Below are 26,213 nucleotides of genomic sequence, written 5' to 3'. Positions count from 1 at the left end.
CCTACACTGTATCCTAGGATACAGCAGTCGTTTAGACGTCAGATGATCAAATAGCGTTCAAATGTCTCTGTCACTTCACAAACACATTATCACCTGATTATGCTGGCCAATCAAAGTCTGACTGTTGTGGCAATTGCTGGGCATAGTAATCAAAAACTAAATAGAAATACTTACACGAAATAAAAACTATTTCTTTACCGATTTTATCCCTATTTTAATATATGTAAAATAAACTCTGAAAAATTCCTAAGTAAGTAAGTAAAAGTAAGTAATGTATCTTACTCTATGAAAATTAATCTGTTAGTGATTTCTTTGTTCTATGGCAAGCACAGAAATGCTAACTTTATCAGAGTGATGAAATGCACTTTTATCACTTCCTCATTGTTAAAATGGTGATAAATGGTTAATAGCAACCAGTACTATACAGTAGATATATGTGAGAGACGTATGTTAACACAGCCTTGAGTCTACAACGTCATTTCGTGGCTTGTGTGTTTTCTTGTTACCTTAAGAAATGAAAACCTGCTTACTTTACAAAGACTCCAATGTCAGCCTCTCAGTTTTTCAGCAGATCAGCATGATGGCTTGATAATAAAAATCTATTGAAAAGACCGTACATAGGTCTGAGGAAAATAAATGGACAAAAAAAGTCTTTGTTTCAGTTAATTAGTCTCTTGGGTGTTTGCCATCTCATTTTCAGGACCAGGAAATTAGTTGGCAACATAAATGCTAGGCATATTCAGTCCAAAAACATTGGATTCATTATTTATTCATTTTTGAAACAATAGCACTGAAATACTGAAGTTCTTCTTGAAAACATCTACTAGCAAAACTGACTTTCCTGGTAACCTGGGGTCCAACTGGACCCCAGCAATAAAACAATATATAAACTAAAAACTGGAGTAAATGAATGAATGAAAATGTGTATATGAACACTTTATATTGCTTTTCCTTTACTTCTAGCCATAGTTTGGTTTAATGTGTTTTTTATGCTATGCAAAATGAATAATACAGCCAATGCGCACAGCTGTCTCCTATCAAGTGTAAGCACCACTGTATTCTGGACGCTGTAGCTTATTCTGTGTTCCTAGCTCTTTCTGTTTTTTACAGGCACTTGAACACACCTGCCGATTTGCTGCTCGTCACAGCACTGAATGAGAGGGTGTTAGAAAGTACACGTACAGGCATGCCTGACATCAATGGAAAGCGCAAAACCTGCACTTTTAAATGATGTTGAAACTGGAACGCAACAAAAGAAACTTAGGAGCAGGCTCATGTCCCATGATACACTATGCCTGGGGTACAGACGGACCCCAAACCTAAAACAGTTTGGGAAATTCAACCAGGCTACCTGGACTAGAATTATACTTTGCATAGTGTAACAGGATGGGTGCCTGACAACAACCTAAAAGGAAACAAAAATCAAGTCACTAGATCCACATAATAACTGATACTAAAGCACCGTGGGGTCCGAATGAACCCCAGGTTACCTTATGAGGGTTAATCTGAAGCAGACCTTGATAATTATGAGCAGGTAATGCATTTGGTATTTTTCCCTAACATGAACAAATTCAAATGCTTTTTTTTCAAAAACGTTTTTACAGTCGTTTTGTTTTCAAGGTGATGGATCAGATCATTTTTCCAAAAGTATTTCATAAAGGAAAAGCAAGGCTGAGGATTATTCATAAAATAATGAGACCTGCCGACCTCTGGAACCTCCAAATAAAAAGAAACACAAATCTGAATGTCAAAAATGGAAGGAAAAGACTACAAAAAAGAAAATCTAAAAAAACTGCAATAAGCACCCCATCAAATTTTTTATGTAAATTAAAAAATGTAAATTATTTCTGTAGTGTGTGTTCAGTTTTATGTTAATTCTGTAGTAAGTAGGCTGCAGTTAAAAACAAAACAAAAAAAAAAAAAAAAACTGTGCTAGAATCATTTAGCTCTGGGCACCTTACAGGCAAGCCCGCAGGCGCCCGGCCAGACTACAGGGGTCGCTGGTGCGCGGTGAGCCGAGGACACCCTGGCCAACCTACACCCCCCCCCCCCCCCCACCCTCCCCCTGGACGATGCTCTGCCAATTGTGCGCCGTCCCCTGGGAGCTCCTGTCCACAGTCGGCAAAGAAAATAGCCTGGACTCGAACCGGCGACGCCCAGACTATAGGGCGCATCCTGCACTCCACGCGGAGCGCCTTTACTGGATGCGCCACTCGGGAGCCCTTTGAAGGTAGTTTTAAACCTTCGAAGGCTTGTCAGGTGGCATTCACGCACTGTATGTTTTTTTTTTTTTTTTTTTTTTTCTGTTAACAGAAACCGTTTGACAATGTGTGAATACTATAAAATCACACATTAAATGTCACTCGCATGCAAAATTTGATATAATGCATATTCGATATAATGCATATTATGTAAACAAAAGTTATATTAAAATCCATTACCAAATCCTTATACATAGCAGCTCTATATGGCACAGCTGCTGTGTATGGAGCAGGGTATAGTATCCAAAGCACTGGTTGGGGGGTACCTATGCGGTTGTAGTGCTTCAGTAAAATGTGTACTGAATTGCTAGTGTACAAGATAGTGTAAGAGATGTGCTATGGTAGAATATGTTTTAAACAAATACACCAACACTAATGATTTTAATTTCGACAACTCAGCACCATCCGCCCCTCGTCCCTCCAGCTCGTGTTTTCCACAGGCAAACCTTTAATTTTTCTTCATTCGCCATCCCGACAGCAAAGCGTTGTATAGTGTAAGCTGTATTAAAAGAAATGTCTCGAAACTCCTCTGCTGTTTGGGATTTTTTTGTTAAATGCCCAGACGACCAAAATAAAAGTTGAATGCAAACTTAGCAAGCGACTGCTGATGTATTATTATTACAGTGACTTTTAAATAAAGCTTTGTTTTGCCTAAGTCCGTTGCAGTTGGTACTGTATAGATCGCAAACAGCATCAATTACGTGTATATAAAACAATGTGTATTTTTTTTTTTATTTAAATTATAAAAACATGATTACTGTTCTATATAACATTTTTAAACTACATGTGAATGTTTTATTCCATTTATATGGATTACCTTTAAAATAGGATTTTCAATCAAATATGAACAAGTAGTTATGGTGACTCCACCAGTAAATTATGCAAATTAGTACCATGAAAGGTTTGAACCTTCGAAGGTCAAAATGTACCCTTTGTTGCAGCCTGTGAACTAGGACTATATAAAAGAAGGATAGGAAAATGATGTCACAAGTGGGCGGAGTTAGTAAACAGTGGAGCCATTTCTGGAGCCCATAGAGCACTTTAACAGTGCACTCGCCATGCTTTTAACATATTCATGCTTGCCCTGGCAAAATCTTTCTTGACATAATCAAGCATTAATTCACATAAATAACAGTCAGTCACTTTATATTAACAATATTTTGTATTGTTATTGAAATAAATACCGGTATATCCTGGTGCTGCAACACAGCATCGCCGCAATGTATTCAGTACTGAGTGGGCTCCACAAATGGCGCCTGCAATTGAGTACCAAACTGCATCATGTGATTGACTGCCCTATCCTTCTTTATATAGTCCTAGCCTGTGAACAGGATGGCTTGCAGTGGTGACGTCAGACCAGAAACACAGACTCAGGAAGTAGCGGGGCGAAACTGAGGTGCTACGGCGCTCAGTATTTTATTAAATAATAAACAAAAGATTTAAACAAAACTACACAAAAGAAAAGGGCACGTTGGCCAAACAAACAAACAATAAACAACAAGAAGTATCGTGCTGGTTTATTAACCAGCACGTATAGCAATTGTTATTTCACTGTGTTACACTAATACCTCCTCTCCACACTCGTTCTCCACCCTGAACCCTTCACCGAGTGCAGCCAAACGGCAGATCTTTTATAATTTGTGACCGAGGGACTAAGTAACTATCAATTATTATATTATCCCTCGGTCACATTCTGCATGGGTCTACCAAGTCTGTGTGACTGTCAGCTAGTTAAACAATCAGCAGCTGACAGTCACGCAGCCTCACAAGGTATTTAAAATAATAATAAATACAAAACAATACCATGGCCGAAGGCATCTCGCTCGTCCTTGCCAAACAATAAATCAAAAACATGGCTTTTCACCATCATATATAATCTAAATCATAATACAAAAACAATAATAAACAAAGGGGCGGGACACTCCGCCACACAGCCCTAATAATCTATAATCATCAAATAAGTACCGGCCATTTCAAATTCTGTCTCATGGGGGTTTGTCCTGCACTCCTAAAATATTACACTCCTGATGACTGTGTCAGCGTATGAACCTTTTTTTAAATTCAGGGCTAAAGCCAAGGAGACACATTTTCAGCCAATAACACTGATGCAGCTATTACCTGAAAAGCTGACTTATTTTACTTGACAGCGTCTTCATAAGTGTATTCACTGCGGTGCAATTACACTGTTCAAGATCCAGCACAACAATATAAAAGGCACAACCTCAGTTTCTTAGTATGGTTGACATCAATCACTGATTTTTTTCCCTTTATTTTTTCAAGATATATTATTCAAATCACAGTTGTGTACTCCCACTCACTGAAAGTAATGCAATCTTCCTCCTACAGTATTTTTTTGCTTATAGCAGCTAGATGGAGGGATAGTAAAATAAACGCTGCATACAGCTTCCCCTTTACAAAAGACTTCTCGCTAAAAACATCAAATACAGTTAACTGCAAATGCTAAAAAATGTTTTTTACTTTGTGGTACTCAGTTGAAGCTAAAATGGTTGTATCAAACACAAACGTAAAGTAGATACTGTCTATAACAACTACACTATGAATACTTGAATAGATGAAATCTGGTCATTTAATAAGGTCAAGAAAGGCACTCTTAGACTTTTATGAAATCTTCTATGATTAACCAAACCTTAACCTTAACAAATTATGAACAGCAGTTAAAAGTTCAGGGGCCTTTCAGCTGGATGAAAAGGATCAGCTACACACCTCATTTAGGTGATTAATGTCTTTAATTAAATTAATGACATTCTTAAATGGATATTACCTACTTCTCAAAGAGATTACTGTCACCAGTGCCATCCTATTGGTTGCCAAAACAAATACTATGGAAACCGGCAGCAATGCTCAAATGCAACTTGTTATTAATGTCATTAGTCATCTGTGGTGTGTCTGCTTTCCATACTTCACTTGAAGCTTCAGTATAAAACACACACATAGAGGTTTTATACATAATGCACAATGATACTAATTCAACATACATTTGGACATTTTTTTTGTTTGCAAAAATGTCACTTTTATTATTGGTATGCATTCACTAATAATAAGAGCACACAAACCAAATCGAATTATGTTTATTACAACCTTATAAACAGGGTTAGGTTTTCACAATACTTAAACATGAGAGTCGACGGCTAAGTAGCGGCTCTTCATTTTCCATATGATAGGAACGGATTTGAGATTAACCAATGAAGCATATACAGCTCAAGTGAAATGAGCTTTGGTGCTCTGAGGTGGAGTTTTCTGTTGGAGATTTTAACAGGAAATAATGCAGTAACAGAACTGTGAAGAAATGTATTTCTGGATACTGGTCTTCTGTAGCAAGGGATCCACATGAATACGTGTCTGTAGGTCTTTTTTATTTTTAGTAGATGTCCTTTTTATGTAAAACACATGTAACTTACTTTTTTTGAGCAGCCCCTTTACTTAAATCATGTCCATTAACATACAAGTGTAGCTTACTGATTTTTTGTAAAATGCCAGTGTTTTTTTTCACTCTTGTCAAAGTATTGTAAGTACAAATTGTTAAGGTACAGAATTATAATCATAAACAGGGGTTCAAATAAAAATAATGAGGCAGTTCTCATATGACAAACACAGCACAACAGTAGCAGGGATTAGCAAACAGTAGACTACAGTAGCCCATGTGTCATTCCCAAATTGTTCATATTGTGCCACACATAAACACATTACATTCTCTGTCAAGTGGACCAAAGATGGTGGCTTGAAGAAGTGCTGATAAGGCACAGACAAATCTTACTACTTTAACAAACACTTATTGTAGTAGCAACAGTAAAGAAGGAACAGCAATATTTCACCACCAGGGTCAGATGTATGTGGAAACAAAAAAGCTGAAATGTTAAAAAGCTGAACACTCTCACCCCAGAAGAATAGAAACTTTAATTTCTACCATTTGTCAAAAGGTTACTAGCGAAAAATAGGAAATGTCCAGGGGTTGAGTAAACATGACACTGAGAAGGCTTTCCTGTTTGAGTTCCTTTTTTTCCCCCCTACTAAATCCGAAAATTTAATTTATTTTTCTGTTTTTTGAAGGGTTATCTGATTGGTGCAAAGAAAACTGCAATTTCCGGGAATAAAAAGGTGACTTGATCGTGATCATGAAAAAATCTATAGTTTACAAAACAATAAAAGACCAGCTACGTTTGATGTCTTTAGTTATATAGCAACCCTTAAAATAACAATTCCCCAAAACCCAATTTACAACAGCAAGCTCTGTACTTTTCATGTGTCAAGTTTCTATCTAACTAATAACAAAAAAAACTATGCCACGACATTAGTACATTTTGCTCTCCAATTATATTATCTGATAGCATTAAATCACCAGCTGGCCTGCGGTCGTTAAGTCTGCTACAGTGTAATCAGAAACCTATTTGTGTGTTAATGTTGTTACTTGATGTTGGGATCAGTGTAATGTAATGTTCTGATTTAGTTCTGCCGGCCATGTTTCCTCAGGCACACTTGAAAATGAACTTGTTCATTTCAATTCATTTCCTCAGCTGAAAATGTTTAAAATAAATAAATGGAAGATGATATGATAATCCTAGCAGAGCTTCAGAAAGAACATGTTTTATGTCAAAGGCAATAAATCTTGTATGTGTCAGGTAATTATTGTTACCAATAAAACAAGGTATACAAAAGAAATTATTTTATGGGGATGCTTGACATGTGCTGCACATTTTGGCATTTCTTGCAACATTCCCATTTGAATTATTAGTTTTGCACAGTGCAGTACAGGCATATACGGCTCTTATAATGCTACAGAAACTAGGCTTCTGCTGCTGACTAATATAAATGTTCACCTGTTAACCTAGATGATACAACCATATACCATACAACCATATACCATATATCATATCATCTGGTAAATTGCCATTTACCAATTAAACAAAACAATTTTTAAACACACACAAACAAAAAGGTTTACACACTATCTTTCGGAAACCACACCAGTCTTTTTACAAATGACAGCCTCTCTCTTCACACAGACGGGAGATTGCCTTGAACAAACATTTCTCCCTGGTTATATACCTGCCTGCTAATCACAGGCAGGTGTTCCTCGTTACCCTAGAGCTCCTCCTGGCTCGCTCCCGTGACATTCTGGGAAATGTAGCAAAAAGACATACAATGTACTGAAAGTGTGATTACTTTCCATAACTTTGGTTTAATTAAAATTAACATAAATTGCATAAAGAATGTGGATTGGTGCTTAAAAGTGAAACCCTGAAATGTCATAACCTACTGTTAAGAAATTATATTGGGAAAAACATGCCCATCAACACACACAGCACTAATCATCTGTTAATTCTATTTTTCAGCTGCATGCTTTAATCCAGCAGCCATGATTTTTTTGTATTATAACGCAATCTGTTATATCACATTTCCCTACAACCAACAATACCTCCAGGTAAAGCAACAGCAAGTCATTGTACTGTTGATATCCCTATGTAAAACAGTGCACAAAGAGATGTAACTTACTTTTTAGGTGCAGTCACTTCACTTAAATCATCTCCACAAACATACAAATGTAGCTTACTGATTTGTTTTAGCTTTTCTTTATGCTTGTTCCCACAATAATGTTAGGAAAACATTTACAAATTAGGTTTTTGTGAAATGCCATATCTGTATAATGTATGACAAAACCAACACAGTGTTGGATTGAACCAAAATGTACCCAAGTCTTGCATGTATAAGACATAGAATTAAAGTCATACTTTACGTAGGGATTCAAATAAAATAATTTTATTTGAAACATTTATTATATCTAGTGTTAATAGGGATCAGCAAACAGTCATTCCCAGCTGTTTTTTATTTACATTTTTTAAAGGTAGTCAGTCCAATTATCACCAAGAAAGCATTGATTATTTCAAAACTGTTCCAAAGCTAATGTGTTTGTACAATTTGCTTACTGATTTGTCTTTCAATAGGCAAGGCATACACAGAATTCTCACTCTCATTTGGGTGCACAGCAGCATTTCAAAAAGGGGTGTGGTAAGAGCGAGCATATAGTTGAAAATGACAGTAATTTAATATAAACTTCCTTCATGTGCAAAAGGCATTCAGCTGGTTTCTAGAAGATAAAGTGTTAAGCCTGCTTGCTTTGGGGTACTGTAAGGTCAATTTTTTATACAAAAAAAAAAAAAAAAAAAATCACAATTCAAGCAGCAGTGTAGAAATGAATACTGGCCTTCTAAGCAGCAGTATCGACAAGTATTCCATCCCATTTTGCACTGTGTGCTGAGTTACAAAATTAACTAACAGCTGGGACACACGGAAACTCATTTCCCAGAGTGGTTGGAGCATAAGCCCACAGGCACTTGTTGTCGAGGTTCAATGATTATTTAATTATTGCTCACCCTCATTCCACCTCTGGAGGTAGACAGGGAACTTAGACTGTGGCTGCTATTATTTACTATATGTATATCATAAAAATAAAATAAAAATATAGAGGCTTAACAAAACAGTATTTTATCTTCTGATAGTCTAAAGTGCAATCATACTACATTTCCAGTTCCTAATACAAGGTTTTGTAAAGCAAAATCATTGTCCCCATGCAGCAAGACTTCTTTGTAGCTTGTCCACACTGGGGTAAGAAAAATAAGTAGTTGACTGTAAAGCAATAAGATTTCCTCCAAATTTTAAGCCACAAAGTCAAAACAACAAAATGAGACAGGGAGCTAAGCCGCAGCTAATTTTTGTTCCAGTTTTCAGTTTTGACTGAGGAACAGAGCAAATATGACTACAACAAATACGAAAACGCCATATAGGATTTAAAACTTACAAACTAGGTTTATGCCCAGAGCAAGACAAATGTGAATTTAATTTTGCTGAGGAAAGCCTAAAATCTGCTGTGGTTACAATGTAGAACACAGCCTATAGTTAGAGGGTTTGTAAGGAAACCATTTAAATAAACAAGTAAAGTCTTTTAACCACCTACACAAATTTAACGGAAGCTGCATTTTCATTCTTTAACAATTCCCTTTTTTGTCAGAAAACGTGTACAGCATCCACTCAACTTCATTGTTTGCTCCTTGAATTTAGATTATTTCCATGGTTAGGTTAAACCGACTGCCAGAATTGTTTACATGGAATATTTCTTTTATCAAAGAAAATCCTTCTTGATATTTCACAGTTTCTGTCAGACTTTGGATGCAATTTTCCCAGCCAGGTAACACAACATTTAAAAAAAATCCCACAGGTGTTACCATCACCAAGTGTTGCAATGGAAAATGGATTAGCAACTGTAAGGCCATAAAACACACAGCTTGCACACACACCAGCTGCTCATAGTTAATTAACCATGTGATATGAACAGAAGCTTCAACAGCGACCCCATGGGTAATTTATCCCCTTCAGGGATGAAATCTCATGCAAAGGGGATATTGTTGAAGCAACGTACGTATGTAATTCATTTTTGCATCCGGAGAACCACTTAACCGATTGTCATGAAATTTGGTATTAAAATTACTTAGCATAGAATTTCAGATCCAGGGGATGTCTGTCTGTCCATTCGTACATCTATCCATCTGTACGTCACACCAGGGGCACCAGAGCTGGAGGGGAACAGGGGGACCATGGCCTTCGACGGCTTAAAACATACCTACAATCATCCAGGACTAAGGCTGTTAGGTAAATTTACCATTGCCATGTAATATGTAGTACACCTTAAGGAAGTCCGGTACAGAGAGTGGACCGGTATGTGGCTGGTCTATTGCGCAAACACTGGGCTAGCAAGCTTTTTTTTCTCTCGGTTTTAAAAAGATTGGAACTAGTGCAATGAAGGAAACTCTGCATACTGCAATAAAACACTTCATACGCCTGAGACTTAAAGCATTCATTTTTTAAAAAGCGCTACAGTAAAAAAAAACAAAAAAAAAACATACAAAGCCAAATCCCACAAAGGCTTTAATGAGAAGTTATGACAGAATACAACACAGCAAACAACATGTGGATTGTATATGTTGTCATGTTATAAACCAGAGCCTGTGAACATGTCATGTGATCTTTAAAATTCTCTTTCCCATGTGACATGAGAATGATACAATATTTTAATAAGTTGATCTCTATCAAGAAAATGAACAGGATAGAATAACATTCAAAATAGCAGAACATTAAAACATCAGTAAACAGAAAGACATAGACTAAGATATTGTCAGCTGTCTAATTTGGAACCCCCTGTGCTTCTCACTGTCAATACCAATCTTGTGTGTGTACTGTATATAAAAAAAATATATAAACAAATATCTGTAAACAATAATGTTATATGTAATACATTATGCATTTTTAATATAATTTACACAACTCGCGTTTATTCCAGACATAACAGCACAAGCCACAGAGCAACAACATTCATGAAAACTTTCATGGTCATTTACTTTCAACTTTCAAGTTTTTAAATCCAAAAACTATATAAAAAATAGGCTACTTTGAAATCGGCACAATTGTTTATAAACAGGTAGGTCGCATAGTTAATACATTAAGCATTCATTATTTAAAGATTGTTTTAGCTGCGCATGACTGATTATACACATCACAAAGAAATCATGCCATCCTGTTGAAAAAGTCTGCACATGACTGCAAAATGCAGCCGACAACTGCTGCGCGTGCACATCACTCGTATTTTACCTCAGACATGAACAAAAGAAAACAGACGTGCCTGTAGGACGATCTCATTTTAGCATGCGCAATGCGCCAGGGGATACAGATTTCTGAGGGGGTACTGAATTGGTTACAACACCAGCAGTGTCACAGACACCTGAAGCTTCTTTTTAGACTGATAAACTGAGCCATTAATCAGCTCTGGGAGCCTGATTTGGGATTTACGGCCACGCTGACCACTTGAGTAGAGAAAAACCGGTATGGACCGCTGATGTTGAAGTCCAATCTGATTTTTTTGACTCTCCAATGGCGGTACAGGGCTGAACCGGATATCGGCCCGTTTTTTGTGGTCCAATATATATATATATATATATATATATATATATATATATATATATATATATATATATATATATATAGTAGCGAAAGAGGTCAACGCAGACAGACACATACACAATGTGAGGCCTACTTCAATACACTGGTGTCAGGAAGTGGGATTACATCACCTACCAGCCCTGCTGCTGCCTTCCCTGTGCACACTACAAATATATATATATATATATACACACACATACACATATACATATACACAGTATATGAATGAAGGCTATATTTGCATCCTGAGCCATTAGAAAAAAAGGGCACAATACCACAGTAGTGGTGTCAAAAAGTGATAATTCCTCAAGAGGAAAATATACTTGAACTTTGACCCATTCGACTCAGAGACCATCACTTTCAATTGAAAACACAAAATGTATCGTTTTCAATCATTCATCACCCACTCTACAGAAATGTTAATTAATGATCAACAGAATGAGAATACGTTAAAAAGAAATTATTTCGTAAACAAACCGACTACAATGTCTCCGTTGACCTATGATTTTTTTTTCATTTGTAAAAAGCAATTTCAAATATTACTTCAAAGTTCTCAATGTAATTCTCAATAACTGCCTCTATAATAAGCAATATCGCAGGAAATGTAGTTACGCTTACACCCTACCCTAACATATTTATGTCCCGCCTCTGCTCACTAATGATTGGACAGCTGTAAAACCAGGGCTGACCTTTGACTTTTCCATTGGTTAAACTCCCAATTATGTCCCGCCTCCACTATCTTATGATTGGACTGCCGTGGTTGATTTTATTTTATAAACAAAAATAGAACTGAAAGATTAATTTTTTTAAAGAAAATTGCGATCAACTCTTTAGTTGATTTAATCAGTCCGATTAATCTATTAAATCGGAGCAGCCCTTCTAAATATACATGTTTTTGTCACTCAAAATAATAACAGCAAACGTTTGCCTTGCTAACGCACTACCAGTTACACTGAATGTATTAACCTGGCAGCTGGTTTAGTTTGCTTTAACGAAAGACACCAGCTGCATCAAAAATCGAAAGGATTTCTGCTAAAGATCGCTCTGTCCAGTACAAAAAGATATTGGTGAAAGAGACTAATCTTGGTTGAAGGCTCTTATTTGGGGAAAACATTCACCTCCTCAATGTTGTTTAGAACTTCAGTGCCAAAAAGCATAAGTTCTGATAATGTTTGCGGTTTTGTCTTTTTAAATATTTTTTTACAAAATTTATACATGTAATATTATGCTACAGACCTTGCCTGTACTCAAATTCAGCACTGCAAGCCATAGCAGGTACATATGTACTGTGTATATAGTAAATAAAAAGAAGACGTTCTGCTTACAGCCTCCAATACATCTATAATAATTAAAGAACCCATTCTTGAATTCTGGAAAGCTATTTTTGTTGATTGTCTTTGTTGTTGTTTTGACCTCACTTAAGGTTATTGAGCCACTTAGCTCTATAAAACAAACCACAAACCTTTTAACAGCATCCTTCTTTTGGCTGTCAATGCTGTCCCACCATTTTGAGAAGTAGGAGATCTCTGACCAGATCATTTTCATTTTTTCTTCTTCAAGCAGTTTCATGACCATGTTATTCAATATGTGCTGAGTCTGGTCTCTGTAGTAGTCATCAAATGTCTTTATCCAGCCTGAAAGAATGTACAGAAAAACACAAAATGCTCTAGTAATGTTTTGGGGGTTGTATAATAAATATTCATAAAAATAAATGCATACAGTATGACTTTAAAAGGTGAGGTGTCCTGCATATTTTGAGAACGACTTTTTGCCATGTAATAATATAAAACATTATTAACTTTATCCAGAGAAAATAAACTGATTACTCTTTGACATTTCCTTAGCAGGGTCGTTGGCTTTTATTACCACTGTGACACTAAAGCAAAGCAAATATCAATATTGTGCCGACTTCAGCATTTCTTGTCTCTGTTTTCTCATGCAAACTGCAGATTTATCTCTGAGAGCAGACTGCCAAACAGTTTGGTGGTTACATAAGAGTCAGATTTCAGCTTCTGATCAGCCCAGTGGAGTCACAGTGAACATGCCTTGTGATCCCATTCCTTGCTAAAGTACCCAACCCCCACACTTCCTGTAATACAGCCACAGGGCTAGATGTTATTCCAGCGGTCATGTACATCAACGTTTATGCAAATGCAAGATGGAAATGAGTTTTGAAAAACTTTTTGAACTGCTTCTTGCAACTACTATCTACTAATTATAATACGTATTAAAAACACCTAGCAAACAGGGGAAGGGTCACCTAATCCTCAGAAACAAGATCAACTTCTCTGCAATAGCTATTTTCTTACTATAAAAGTGTACTGTACATCTCAATAAGATCACTGCCTAAGCTATACACCTGATAAACATGGAAGTATAACATCAAAATAGTAGATAATGGCCAGAATCTATTGTTGTACAAATAGGAGGAAAGTTGTTGTTTTTTTAAAATGTTTTACAATGATTTAAATAAAAAAATAACACTTGATGATTTAGTTAAGACCCTACAGAGTGATTTTATTGAACTTCAGGACTGGTTTGACAGAAATGGTTTGATTTAAAATTTTAAAAGGTAATGTTTGGATCACAGAAAAAGAATATATGAATATTGTCTTTTGTAATAATGTACCTTTTGAGAGGGTTGAGATTTTTAAATATTTATGTGGGCATATTGATGCATCTCATAAATTTAAAAAACACATCGATGCAATATGTAACAAAATTAGGGCCTAAATTAGGTTCCAACTCTGGATTATGGTGAGGTGATATACATGAATGCAAACAAATTGGAGTTAAATAAAACAGATACAATGTTCAACAGGATTTGTAGATCCTTCTTCAGTGTGGCTCCTTAAACATGTGGTCACCTAAACATAGAAGGAGCTTCCACTGGAATCAGATCATTTTTAAAAGGGGCCAATAGTAAATGACCTGTCTATCTCAATAATCTGTTTCATTTGATAATAAATATTTTAAAAACAGTTAGAGGTACTATTGGGAGGAAAGCTCTGGCTGCCCCCTCGGACTGGAATAAATTACCCATAAAACTCAGATCTACATTTTAAGAGATTGTTGTTTGATCATTTGAACCTGCCTTATGATTGCACATGATGTGGATACAATAATGCATGGATTGTGAAGTTATAGGTTTGCTGTATGCTTACAGGACGTAACTGTAATTGCTCCTGCTTCCCCCCTGGGATGCCTTTGTAAACACACTGTTTGCAGCTTATATGGCTTTTCCAGTGAATACAATTTTATATAAATAAATAAATACATCTGTCAGCACTCGTGAGCGATTCAAACCAACTTTATATTCAGAACTCAAGACAGAAGTTATATTAAAATTATATGAAGTTATATTAAAATTATACAATGCACTGGTACGATCACACCTAGAATATTGTGTCCAGTTCTAGTCCCCTTATCATAAGAAAGACATTGAGGCATTGGAGAGAGTACAGATGAGAGCAGCATGATTAATTCCAGGACTGAAGGGTATGTCATATGAAGACAGAGAGCTGAATCTGTATAGCCTAGAAAGTAGGAGAGCCAGAGGTGACTTAATAGAGGTATTTAAAATTGTCAAGGGTTTAACAAAGTAACTGCTGAGAATTCTTTTTCACAGGTCACAGAGAGCAGAACCAGGGGCACAGGTGGAAGCTGAAGAAGGGCATATTTTTTTTTATTTTTTATTTTTCTCCCCAATTTGAAATGCCCAATTATTTTTTAGGCTCAGCTCACCGCTACCACCCCTGCGCTGACTCGGGAGGGGCGTAGATGAACACACGCTGTCCTCCGAAGCGTGTGCCGTCAGCCGCCCGCTTCTTTACACACTGCGAACTCACCGTGCAGCTGCCTCAGAGCTACAGCGTCGGAGGACAACGCAGCTCTGGGCAGCTTACAGGCAAGCCCGCAGGCGCCCGGCCAGACTACAGGGGTCGCTGCTGCGCAGTGAGCCAAGGACACCCTGGCCGACCTAACCCTCCCTCCCCCCGGGCGACGCTCGGCCAATTGAGCGCCGCCCCCTGGGAGCTCCCGTCCACGGTCGGCTGTGGAATAGTCTGGACTCGAACCGGCGACGTCAGAAGGGCATATTTAGAACAGAGGGGAGAAGGAGCCTTTTCACGGAAAGGGTGGTGAACCATTGGAACAGGCAGCCAGACTGAGTTGTTGAAGCAGAGACTATCGGATCCTTGAACAATACTGTATAACCCTCTCTGTGATCATAATAAGACCTTTAGGTAGCCGTCTGGAGGAAGGGTGGTCCGCTTAGTCACGGATTCCCAGAGGTTTCATTTCCCCTATTAACTAAATGGTTAGGGTTTTTTTTTAGTTTTTCCTCTCCCGAGTGCTAACAGACCAAGCTTGCATTAAGCAAGCAACCATAGGTCGGCCGAATGGCCTTTTCTTGTTCTAGAATTTCTAGAAATGTTCTTAAAACAAAATACAGCCTAGCTCTAACTCCCTAATAGGAAGTGTTATACTCAAGACAGGATATTAATGGATTTTTGAGTTTACAACAGTGCTGTGTGACAGCATGAGTGTTGAGCATCATCACATCTGATGCTGTCACTTGGTGCAACTAGAAAAGTAGTACAGTGTTATGCAACTGCTTTTTAATAACAGTAAGGGCATTACTTTGTGTCAGTTATTTTATTTGGTTGTCAGTCCAAAAGTCACTAAAAACCAGGTTTAATCAGAGCTGTGATGTATGGGTGTGCAGGCTTCTCATTTCCAGCCGGCGGCCGGCTAAATTGCTGTCTACTTTGCCAGATGAGCCGCCTAAAATAGTTTGCGATGTACCAATCAGTTTCAAGCTTACAAGCGATGTTGGTAAAGGCTGAACTGTACAATCTTATAATCCAGGGCTTGTAATGGAACGTGAAACAAGCAATGTGATTGGTCGAGCAAGGTTTCAGCTGTCCGTATATTGGATGGATATGGCCAGTTGGATCCTTGTCACATATTCTAAATCACTGCGCTTCCTCACATCTTTCTTACACTCACTTACAGATGTACAGCTGTAACTATGAAACTGACCTGAAGTGGTAAGTAGACATGCCAATTTGGATGAAGACCAATTAAATTAACTGGAAGATAGCAAAACAGAAAAAAACACCATTTTATGCTCTTTATGCTCACTCACCCCGACTTTGTCACTTTGTAAACGCTAAAAAAAACCCCACAAAAAGACACTTGCGCACATTATCCACCCCTCTTTGACACAGATCTTGAACAAATTACCGAAATCTGTGACGTTGTTGAATTTATTTTTATTCCTCAGGTCTGTTCTGCGTATACTGACGACTTGAAGGGCCTTATTGGATTTGTAATCCAGATGAAACAGTGGATTTGAAAAAAAAAAAAAAAAAAAAAGCATAAATCATGTTAAGGCAAACAATTATTAATGTTTTTTGTTAAATATCCTTACGCCAAATAAAGTTAGTGCTGTCTCAACTCCGCCCCCTGGTGTATTTTTGCAATGGCACTGTGCGTACTATCAAAAAAATGATTTACTTTCTTTGACGTGTTTTAATTCAATTAATTTACTCATCTTAATTTAGTGTCTAGTTCAAATTTATACATGGGACTACTTTATTTGGCGTAAGGATATTTAACAAAAAACATTAATAATTGTTTGCCTTAACATGATTTATGCTTTTTTTTTTTTTTTTTTCAAATCCACTGTTTTACCTGGATTACAAATCCAATAAGGCCCTTCAAGTCGTCAGTATACGTTGAATATACGGATGACCTAAAGGGCCTTATTGCATACATATACTGTACCTGTCAGTAACCGTACAGCAGTTAGGAAATTGTATAACATTTTTTTTAAAAACAAACAACCTACGTTTTCTATGTAAGATCATCTTTTTTACTCGAAGTGTACGAAATACAGCGAGTATGTTATAGCATTGTAAAATGTCTTATGCATTGACTTAAGATCGATCTGAAATCTAGCATATTAATTCAGGAAACGATATTCGCATTGCGCAATTAATGAATATGACTGTTGATTATTCTATTTTTATGTGCTTTCTGTTGATGATTACGTCTTTATTAAATGAAAAATATCCCCATATGAGCTACAAGATTTACCGGTCAGATCTTTTGCTGCATAAATAATTAGTTGCTGTAAAACTGTGGTCAAGTAATATTATTAACAGTTTACAAACAAAATCCAGATAAAAAGTACACCCACACCCACAAACACACACGTACGTACAAATACGCATAAACACATACTGTCTTTATCTATGAATGCTTAAATAGGCACGGTACTTAAGATGACTAAAGACAAAGGTTAATTATTTGGTTATCTAAATTCCCGTTTTAAGAAGTCAAGTCAAATGGAAATGTATTGTAGCGATCTCGGTTAACGCAGGCAGCCACATAACACGGCGCGGAAATCCACACACAGGCAGAGGGCGGGCGCGGACCCGGACGCACGAAAGCATAGCGCCGATACCACTGTATAAAAGATCCGGCTCCTTTTCAAGGAGCGTATATTGGGCTCAAGTCTCCGAGTGTGATTACATCACCTACCACAGCCCTCCTGCTGTCTTAACCTGTGCACGCTACAGTACGAATCTCTTCTTCCTCCTCCTCTTCTGTTGATGTCACACTTTCCATGTCTTCCCAAAACACAGCCATATTTTCTTTGTATATTAGGCATGAGCAACAGTGGGGGGAGAGAGGGTAGTTTTGTGCTAAATGTAATGCTATAAAGTACTTTTTATTTTACCCGGGAAAGGGAATTGACGCTTGGGTATATACGCGTTGATGTGGCACTGTCTACTAAGCGTCAAAAAAAAAAAAAAAAAAAAAAAGCGAAGGAAAGTGCTGTTATGTGCCTTTGGGCTGCTAAAAGGCACAGTGCAAACATAGATACACACGATAAAAATGTAGGCATCAATGAATGGGTTAACTGTGTTTGCTTTCCGTTTGAAACTTTTTACTCCTACGCTCATCGATCTGAGTGCCTCTAGTGGAGACACGTTCTGGCAAAATTGAGCTACAACAGTATTGCATTGAAAGACTTTAAACAGAGTATATACAGTCTACATTAATAACTTTTACCCTTGTCCAAGGTAGTACATAAACATTAATGTGATTTCTACAGTAAGTAGTCGTACTTTAATTTAATACAAACCAAAACAGAGTTTGCTCAAATATGTGGACTTTACTTACTTTTGAAATTTACTGTGTGCTAAGACAAGTTTGTGTTTTTAAAATTCTAATATAAATAAATTATTTTGTAAATTACTTTTCATAGACACATACAAGTAACTTTTACTTGCTCATTAAACCTGTATGCCTAAAATTATAAAAAAAAATTAACAAAGTTATATACTTCTTTTGAATTTTGGGTCCCTATTAAGGCACATATTCAGGCCCAGGACATGCAGTTTTAGACCCCTGCAAAACCCTGAAATTCGTTTTTGGTGGGGGGTGTTGCACCTGCACCCGCGCTGGGGCAGGACCCCCATACCCCCCTGCCTTCTACTCAGGATTTCTAGCCTCCTGCTTTAAATGGAAATTTAAAGACTGGGTGTGGTTATGATGCTTACTGAATTGCAGTGTGTGTGCATTTTAATTGAGCATTCTTAATGGAAACATATGGCTATAGTAAAACGTATCGGGTGGAAGACAGCTCTTGCAGCACTATACCAGAGCTCAAACTGCTGTCTTCAGCCTGCTTAGCAGCACATTAAATAACAAATGGTGTTCCATATGTAATTGCATCACACTGTAGCTTTTAAGTACACAAGGCTACACAATGTTCATGTACTGTAGCTGGAAAAATATAACCAACTTATTTTCAAAAGCTGTTGTGATATACAGTATGTAAAAAAAAAAAAAAACACAAGTATTAAAAGAACCAAGATTTCAATGTTATATGAGAGGATTAACAGAAACTTTTAATACTAAATAGAATGACTATCTGTTGACAGGGACCACTGAAGTATGTAGAATCCTCTGTTCATATTTACTTCTTTTAAATTAGGTTACTTGCTTATAAAGACCACATTTAGAAAGTCCATTGAGAGGTTGTTATGTTGTTACCAGTACTGAATTGTTTTATTTAACTATTAACTATTTTGGCCTTTGTCCCATCATTCAAGACGAATATTGTTTCACTAACAAGGTTGTGTGTCAGGACAGCCAAAAATGACTTAACAATAAATAAGGTCCAGCCCTGATTTACTAACGTATTTACTGTTGATACCTTGCAGGGGCGTAGCTAGGAATGGAAATTTGGGTGGGCCCCAACTTCGGGTGGACAGGCAAGTACCAAAGGTCTGACGTCACAGGAAATAGTTTACATTACAAACATGATTTAAATCAATTAAAACTCTGAATACATCAAATATCTCCCCGGGTTTGAGCAGAAAAGTAGCCAATACTGAAAATGTACGGTGCCACATGAAGCAAGGAAAACATTTTTTGCAGTTTATAACAATAGTTGCACGTATGCACTACAAATACAAAACACATAAGCATACATACAACCTACAGAAACAAACAGAAACACACTGTGCACAATAACTGCAAAAACCATTTCATTTGACAACAGAAACTAACAAAATTCCCAAAGCTGTATTGCTTTTTTTCTCAGCTGTATTGTAATCTCTTACCATATTGTAATAACTTGTTACCTCTATAAGTCGTCCAACATAAGGGTGTTTGTCAAGCAAAAATTAAAAATCATGCTAAGCTCTCCTGCTGCCTTCAAACCAAAACTAAAATCTTAGCTGTGCTGAAAATACCTAGTTTCCAGTTAAATATGGCTGCTTTCGTTTTCACTGCATTTTCTCAGGTACAGCTAAACAAAGATACTGCGTTGGCTGCAGAAAACATAACAAGCAGAGAAAAATAGATTTTTTCATAACAGCCATGAGTGGCAAATTCAGCAACATTTTCCAAGTTTTGTAAACGTTATAATTATGTTGAAACGTTAGAAAAAGAATGTGCAATTTCCATATTTTGCTGCCTTTAAAATAAATCTTACACAGGAGAAAAGTTAACGGCAAACCCAAGTTTTTGTATTTCTTTACATTTCTAATACTACGTAGAAATAATTATGAAGTTTTAAAACCACAGATACCTTCAAATTATTAATAAATTGTAACATCATACATGCCACTGACTAAATTGTAACATCATACATGCCACTAGGTCATTATAGTATGACTCGAACACCAATCATGAAGTCGGTATTTGTTTCACCCCGTTGCCATAGTAACAAAATGCACGGCGCTGATAAAAGTATGAATTCACAGTGTGAAATATTGTAAGGAAAATAAAATGCCTATTTTTTCACGGTAAATTGCAGGATGCAGTTCTAAGCAAGCAATTCTTTGTCACACACCGGTATAAACCTGCTTGATGACTCCTGTGATCACCTAGGGCAGTGTTAAACAAATAATTCAGATATTGAGCATACACTTGTACTCTTATTATATACTACCTTTCCATTATGTGACTTTCATGACCTATTCACAAGAAACAGATGCTGTTAAATCCTCTACTTCCAATTCATCTTTATAATTATTTGAACTCCTACAACATCTAAGCCCAATGCTTACATCTGCATGATAAGGTTAGACACCTACAAAAGTAAACAATGCATTATTTGTTTATGTAAAATAAAGATGTACAGAGGGGAGAATGCTACTTTTCTAGCAGAGTACTGTATAGAAAGAAACTAGATACTTAACAGATCCAGCAGGGGCAGTGACAACAGCTCCACTGTACAGTTTCATCAAAAGAAAAAACTCATTTCAATTGCATCTCGTCCCTCGGATGTCCAGATGTAATTCCAGTCTGGGCCTTGATCCCACCCCTGTTTTAAACTGTGGATTTGAAACAATTCAACTTTCATCCAGAGCCTAATCTAGTTCATTATTTCATTATACCTGTTAACCAGCCCTGCAGTAGAGATTTATTGTGCTCTGATCAGGATATCTTGCAAATAGATACACTTTTAGATACAATACAGATCCAGGTTTTTTTAATCTGGAACATTTTCTAGGTGCTTGATATTTAGGGAGCAGTTAATGGTAAACCTTGTTAAATGAAGCGTTTGACAGATGTTTGCTTACTCAAGGATGTAAATAACACATATCCTGTTCTACGATTAAATCAGCTTAATATTTATTTTTCCATTAGAAATAGATTTCTGTGATTTTTTTGTTTTGTTTTATAAAATCTGAAATTAAAATAGACTCCAGTACTGTTGCTGTATATCCATGCCCATACCTACAGTACATACAGGTCCTTTAATAATCCTGTCTTGGATACTTTAACATAAACTACGAGAAATGTTAAAAGACAGTACATTTACACAGCAGCATAATCAGTGGTATAATACATGAAAACAACTGCATTCATCTCAGAAGAAAAAAAAAATGTTTGGAGCGAGCCCATGCCTTAGGAGTCCTATTGTCCATGTACTAATACCTGGGGATGCTGCCTTGAAGGCAGACTGGAAAATCTGGCTCGCAGGTCCATGGAAGATTCATCAAGTGTGTGCTAGAGAGGCTCACAAGTGAAATGAGTAATGCCATTTCTCAGGCACACCTTTTAATCACTGCTGAAGATGCTTCAGATGCAGGTAGCAGATACTGTATTCACATAAAGTAACTGCTTTCCAGCCCACAAGCACACAGACAGTCTAGAGAATTTTTTTTTTTTTTCCTCTACATTACTGTATCCTAGTCTTGGAACAGAGGACATACACATGGTCATTATTTCTGGTAGGGGTAAAACCAAATAGTCAACTAGTTGAACAGAAACGTGGCACTGGACTTCACAAGTAGTACACCAGACATTATCAAATATACAATTTATCCCTTTCAATTGTTTTTTCCTTGACTATTCGAATTTGTCAACTTACTGTTCATTCTGATAATTGGTAAAGAACTGGTAGTGACAAATACCAATAAAACAACACAGTAGTAGGTAATAGCATGCAGGATTTATAACTTGCTGTATAATACTCACCTAGAAAAATCTTATATATATATAAAAAAAGAAATCTAATGGATTGCTAAAGGGCGTGTCACTGTTTCCCACCATGACTTACTGACCCCATCTTTAATATCACCACTGAACACAGTAACAAATGTAGAACGCAATCCATGAAAAGACCAGGTTTATTAATTTTAGGGCAGCAGTATTAAATTCGCAATGGTTTAGAAGCCCATTCAATTTAAATGTCTCTTCATGCACAGAATATACATAATTATGCAAACACTTTTTAGAATGAAGCCGAGATTCTACAGCACTGTGATGAAGCAGGGGGTATCATGTAATATGTGAAAGCTATAGGACTGATGAAACCACTCTTTGTTACATGATGCAAATATGACTCATAAAACAGAGAAAAATCCTGCTTAGCTATAAATGAAATGCTCTGTAAATGTATTCCATTAACACAGCCAGTAGTTATTCTGACTTGACTTGGGTGCATGGTGATGCTACATTTCTAGTTCAAATAAGGCTGGTTACTGATTTGCTCAGAAGTATTTGTTTCTAGCTGCACTTTTACCCCAGGTAACATTTGTAACAAGAACACAAGGACACAGGTTTATAAAATTCAAACCACTGGGTCCATTAAAGAGCTTAAGGCTTTGTCTAAATAATTTTTAGATGTATGTTGGCTTGATGAAGATATCAATGCATGCACTTGAAAATCGACTCTACAGTTATGACTGTGTGATGTTGTCACGCGAATACATCGTGAAACAGCAAAAGGACGTCCTTTTGGCAGCGTCACTTTAAGGGCGGGGTCAATCGCTTTCACAATTAAAATAGCTGTAAAAACCCATGTAAACCGGAGCAGGAATCGTGCAGTGATTTTTCTGACATAATATCACGTAATCTCCAGCAGAAAGGCAGTACAAAACATAGACACCCCTCCAACACACACTGTGCATTTATGGAACACTAGAACCATTATACTCATACCTACAACCGCTGGTACATTTTAAACACCATCAATATTAAAATGAAAGACAAACTATCGGATACAACTTTATTCAACCACATCATATCAAACATCTGCACAGCTGAAACACCATATTTAAATGAACAATTAAACATAAAAGGATTTATTTTCTAACTTACCACATATAAAAAGCACTACTTGAAAAAATGGAAAACTATAATAAAATAAACATTTCAAAAGAAACTAGTGTGTAAACAGGTATACGCACATACAAAACTGTAAAAACAAAAAGTAGTTTTTAATATAAAATGAAAGAAACATGATTTATCTTGCGTGTGTGTCACTCGCAGCACAGAATCCAGGTTGAGCTGCTGCAGCCTGCAGCTTTGCAGTTTTCTGATCGAAATGTTTCTGCTGAAGCTCTGTGGCTAGCTTCAAGATGAAATCTCTCCTACCTTGTACAAAACAAAGGAATTGATGGCTGCCAGGTCCAGTAGAGATAACAACAGGCTTGTATATATATAAAAAAAACATAAAAGGCGGTTCTAGTGTTAATGAAATTTAACTTTTAGATGTTCCACAAACACACAAACACACACAAATATAAATTCTAAGTAGTACAACTTGTAGAAATTATATTTTATATAATTGTGTGTGTGTGTGTGTTAGAAAGGTAACCAGACAAACAAGGAGCTAATGCACGGCGTAATTCAGAATGTGCGCAACATCATTTCTCTTGTTAAATGTTTTTATCTTCATGGCAACGCATGAAGCTCTCCTCACAATATTCAGAGTCGTTCTTTTCCTACTTAGTAAGCAGACATGGACACTAAATGACTATCAATTGAGTAATCTGCATTGGTACGGCTGATTTTTTTTCCTAAATCAGAACTGCATAGCAACGCATTTCCTGAAAAGTACGGCAAACAGATAGTGAGGAAAACTGTCATGACTTGTGCATGTAAATGCCACCAATGTGCTTCGACCGGAAAACCGGAAAATAGGGAGCGTGTTTCATTAAATCAAATCATGATTATCAATATTGTAACTTCAAAAAAAAGATGCAATAGCCTTGCTCCACAGAAAACCATCCATAGCAGAAAAAAAAAAAAACCTTGAAGACTTAAAGGAATCATTTAATTAATAAACTACCTTGTCTAGGTTTGCTCAAAAGGTCAATTATGCTGGTGACTTTATCAAACATGCCAAATAAGCACTTATACATGCAAATTAAAAACACTTATCAAGGGATGAAAAACATATTGCCGGTATGCAAATTCAGAGGGTATAGTATTCATTTAGCACTGAACAAGTCCATCATTATCTGGGAAATGTTACTGAAGTATTTCCTCTGCTAAAAAAATAAAACGGATTATAGCTGCTTTCCAAATGTCATTCTTATCTGGTTTTCACACACTTTTTCTTTTGGAACCCAAAGGATGACTAGAATCGTCTCAACCTGCTTCCAAGGAGGAGCCAGCGTTAAATACTAAAAGTATATAATTACATTTACACCATCCCATTAAACACAACATGATTGCATATCAATTACCTAACTCACTATTTTGTGGTGTTCTCATCTATCAACTTAAATGGTTTTAAGATCTGCATGAAATGTCACATTCGTAACAATACAGTTTATATGCTTTTTGAAGAGTATGGAGAACTATATGATCTCCCTGACCGAGTTATTACTGGCAGAGAATCTCGCTGATTTTCTCATTTAGACTTTTGCATTTTTTGCCCACAGCTGACCGATCAGCAATCATATATAAATATTGTTACAGCAGGCAAAATCCAGGAACCACAAGGCCTCAGCTACGGATCCAATAAATGTTTATTATTTCCCCAAGGGTTTTTTTTCTGCATTTATTAGTTATACAACAAAAACAGCAGAGGAGTGACTGAAATATTGCATTTTTTTCTGCCTTTCTCCTGCTTTAACAAATTTGTTTAGAAAATATTTTATGCAAAGTATGTTAAAGTGATGTGGTCTTGAAATCAAAATGCTACACAGTGCTCCCTCGCTATAACGCGGGTCTCGGGGGACACATAATATGAGCATTGTAACTGAAGAGCGTTATAAACGGGGGAGGGGGTGGGGGGCGCCGCGGGACACATAACACACATATCTGACTAAAATACAAAATAAAATAACTCCCTCTCTATAATGCACATATAGTGAAGCAAAAATGTAACTTTCCGTGAATTAACCATGCAAAAAGCACCGTGTAATCAACATTATATTTTTTACAAAAAAAAAAAAAAAAGGTAACATTCCCACTCGTGGATCATTTTAATTAGCAGTTTTTAAACTATAAATAGCCTGGCTAAATGGCGGTCGGGAGTTCAGTTCGAAGCGACAGACAAGCAAACCAAGTTCGAGAAGGAGAGCGGGTCGGGAGAGGGGAAGAGGGAATGGGCTCGCCCCAGGTTCGGCTGCCAGTGGGGCTGAAGCGTCTCGTCTCCGGAGAAAGCCGCAGCTCCTCTCGCAGCAAAAAAGTAAATACATTAGGAAAGATAACCACGTAATAGGCCTAATATTTATTTAGTTATAAAATGAATGCTGAATAAGATGTCTGTGTTATAAAGTGCAAGCGCAGCTTTTCTTCAGTTCAGATACTGTATCAAAAGGGAGAGACAGAAGCAAAAGTTAGACTGAGAAGTTGTTATAGTTTGAACACTGGTACTGTATTTACTGTAGAAATATTGCATGAATCACTAGTATAGGGAATTGGGGGACATGCTGTAGGAGCATTATATCCGAGGCGCGTTATAACCGAGAGCCTTATAGTGAGGGAGCATTGTATTATCTTTGTATACAGTGGATTTTTAACCATTATAGAAATCTTGGAAATTAGTAGAGGGAGTTTTTCTGCTAAAGGAAAAAAGACCTTCAGTTCTGAACCTGGTTTTACTCATCTTGCATATATTTGCTATAGTCCTACTTTCTATATTAAGTTTGAAATAGTGACATGGGTTAATCCCTT

The 26,213-nt window shown here is 36.8% G+C and overlaps 1 protein-coding gene across 1 annotated transcript in view; it reads right to left on the bottom strand.

The window, feature by feature from the left end:
* LOC117409290 (alpha-mannosidase 2) overlaps window positions 1–26,213 on the bottom strand; it is a 116,794-nt gene that overhangs the window by 70,632 nt on the left and 19,949 nt on the right. The window contains exon 4 of the mRNA XM_058991670.1: window positions 12,730–12,901. Within this exon, the coding sequence (XP_058847653.1) occupies window positions 12,730–12,901 (172 nt within the window). The remainder of the gene's footprint in view (window positions 1–12,729; window positions 12,902–26,213) is intronic.

This window comes from Acipenser ruthenus, chromosome 2, assembly GCF_902713425.1.
Source record: "Acipenser ruthenus chromosome 2, fAciRut3.2 maternal haplotype, whole genome shotgun sequence".
Taxonomy (NCBI): domain Eukaryota; kingdom Metazoa; phylum Chordata; class Actinopteri; order Acipenseriformes; family Acipenseridae; genus Acipenser; species Acipenser ruthenus.
Note: the sequence above shows the minus strand (reverse complement) of the source record. Positions and strands in the feature narration are given on the sequence as shown.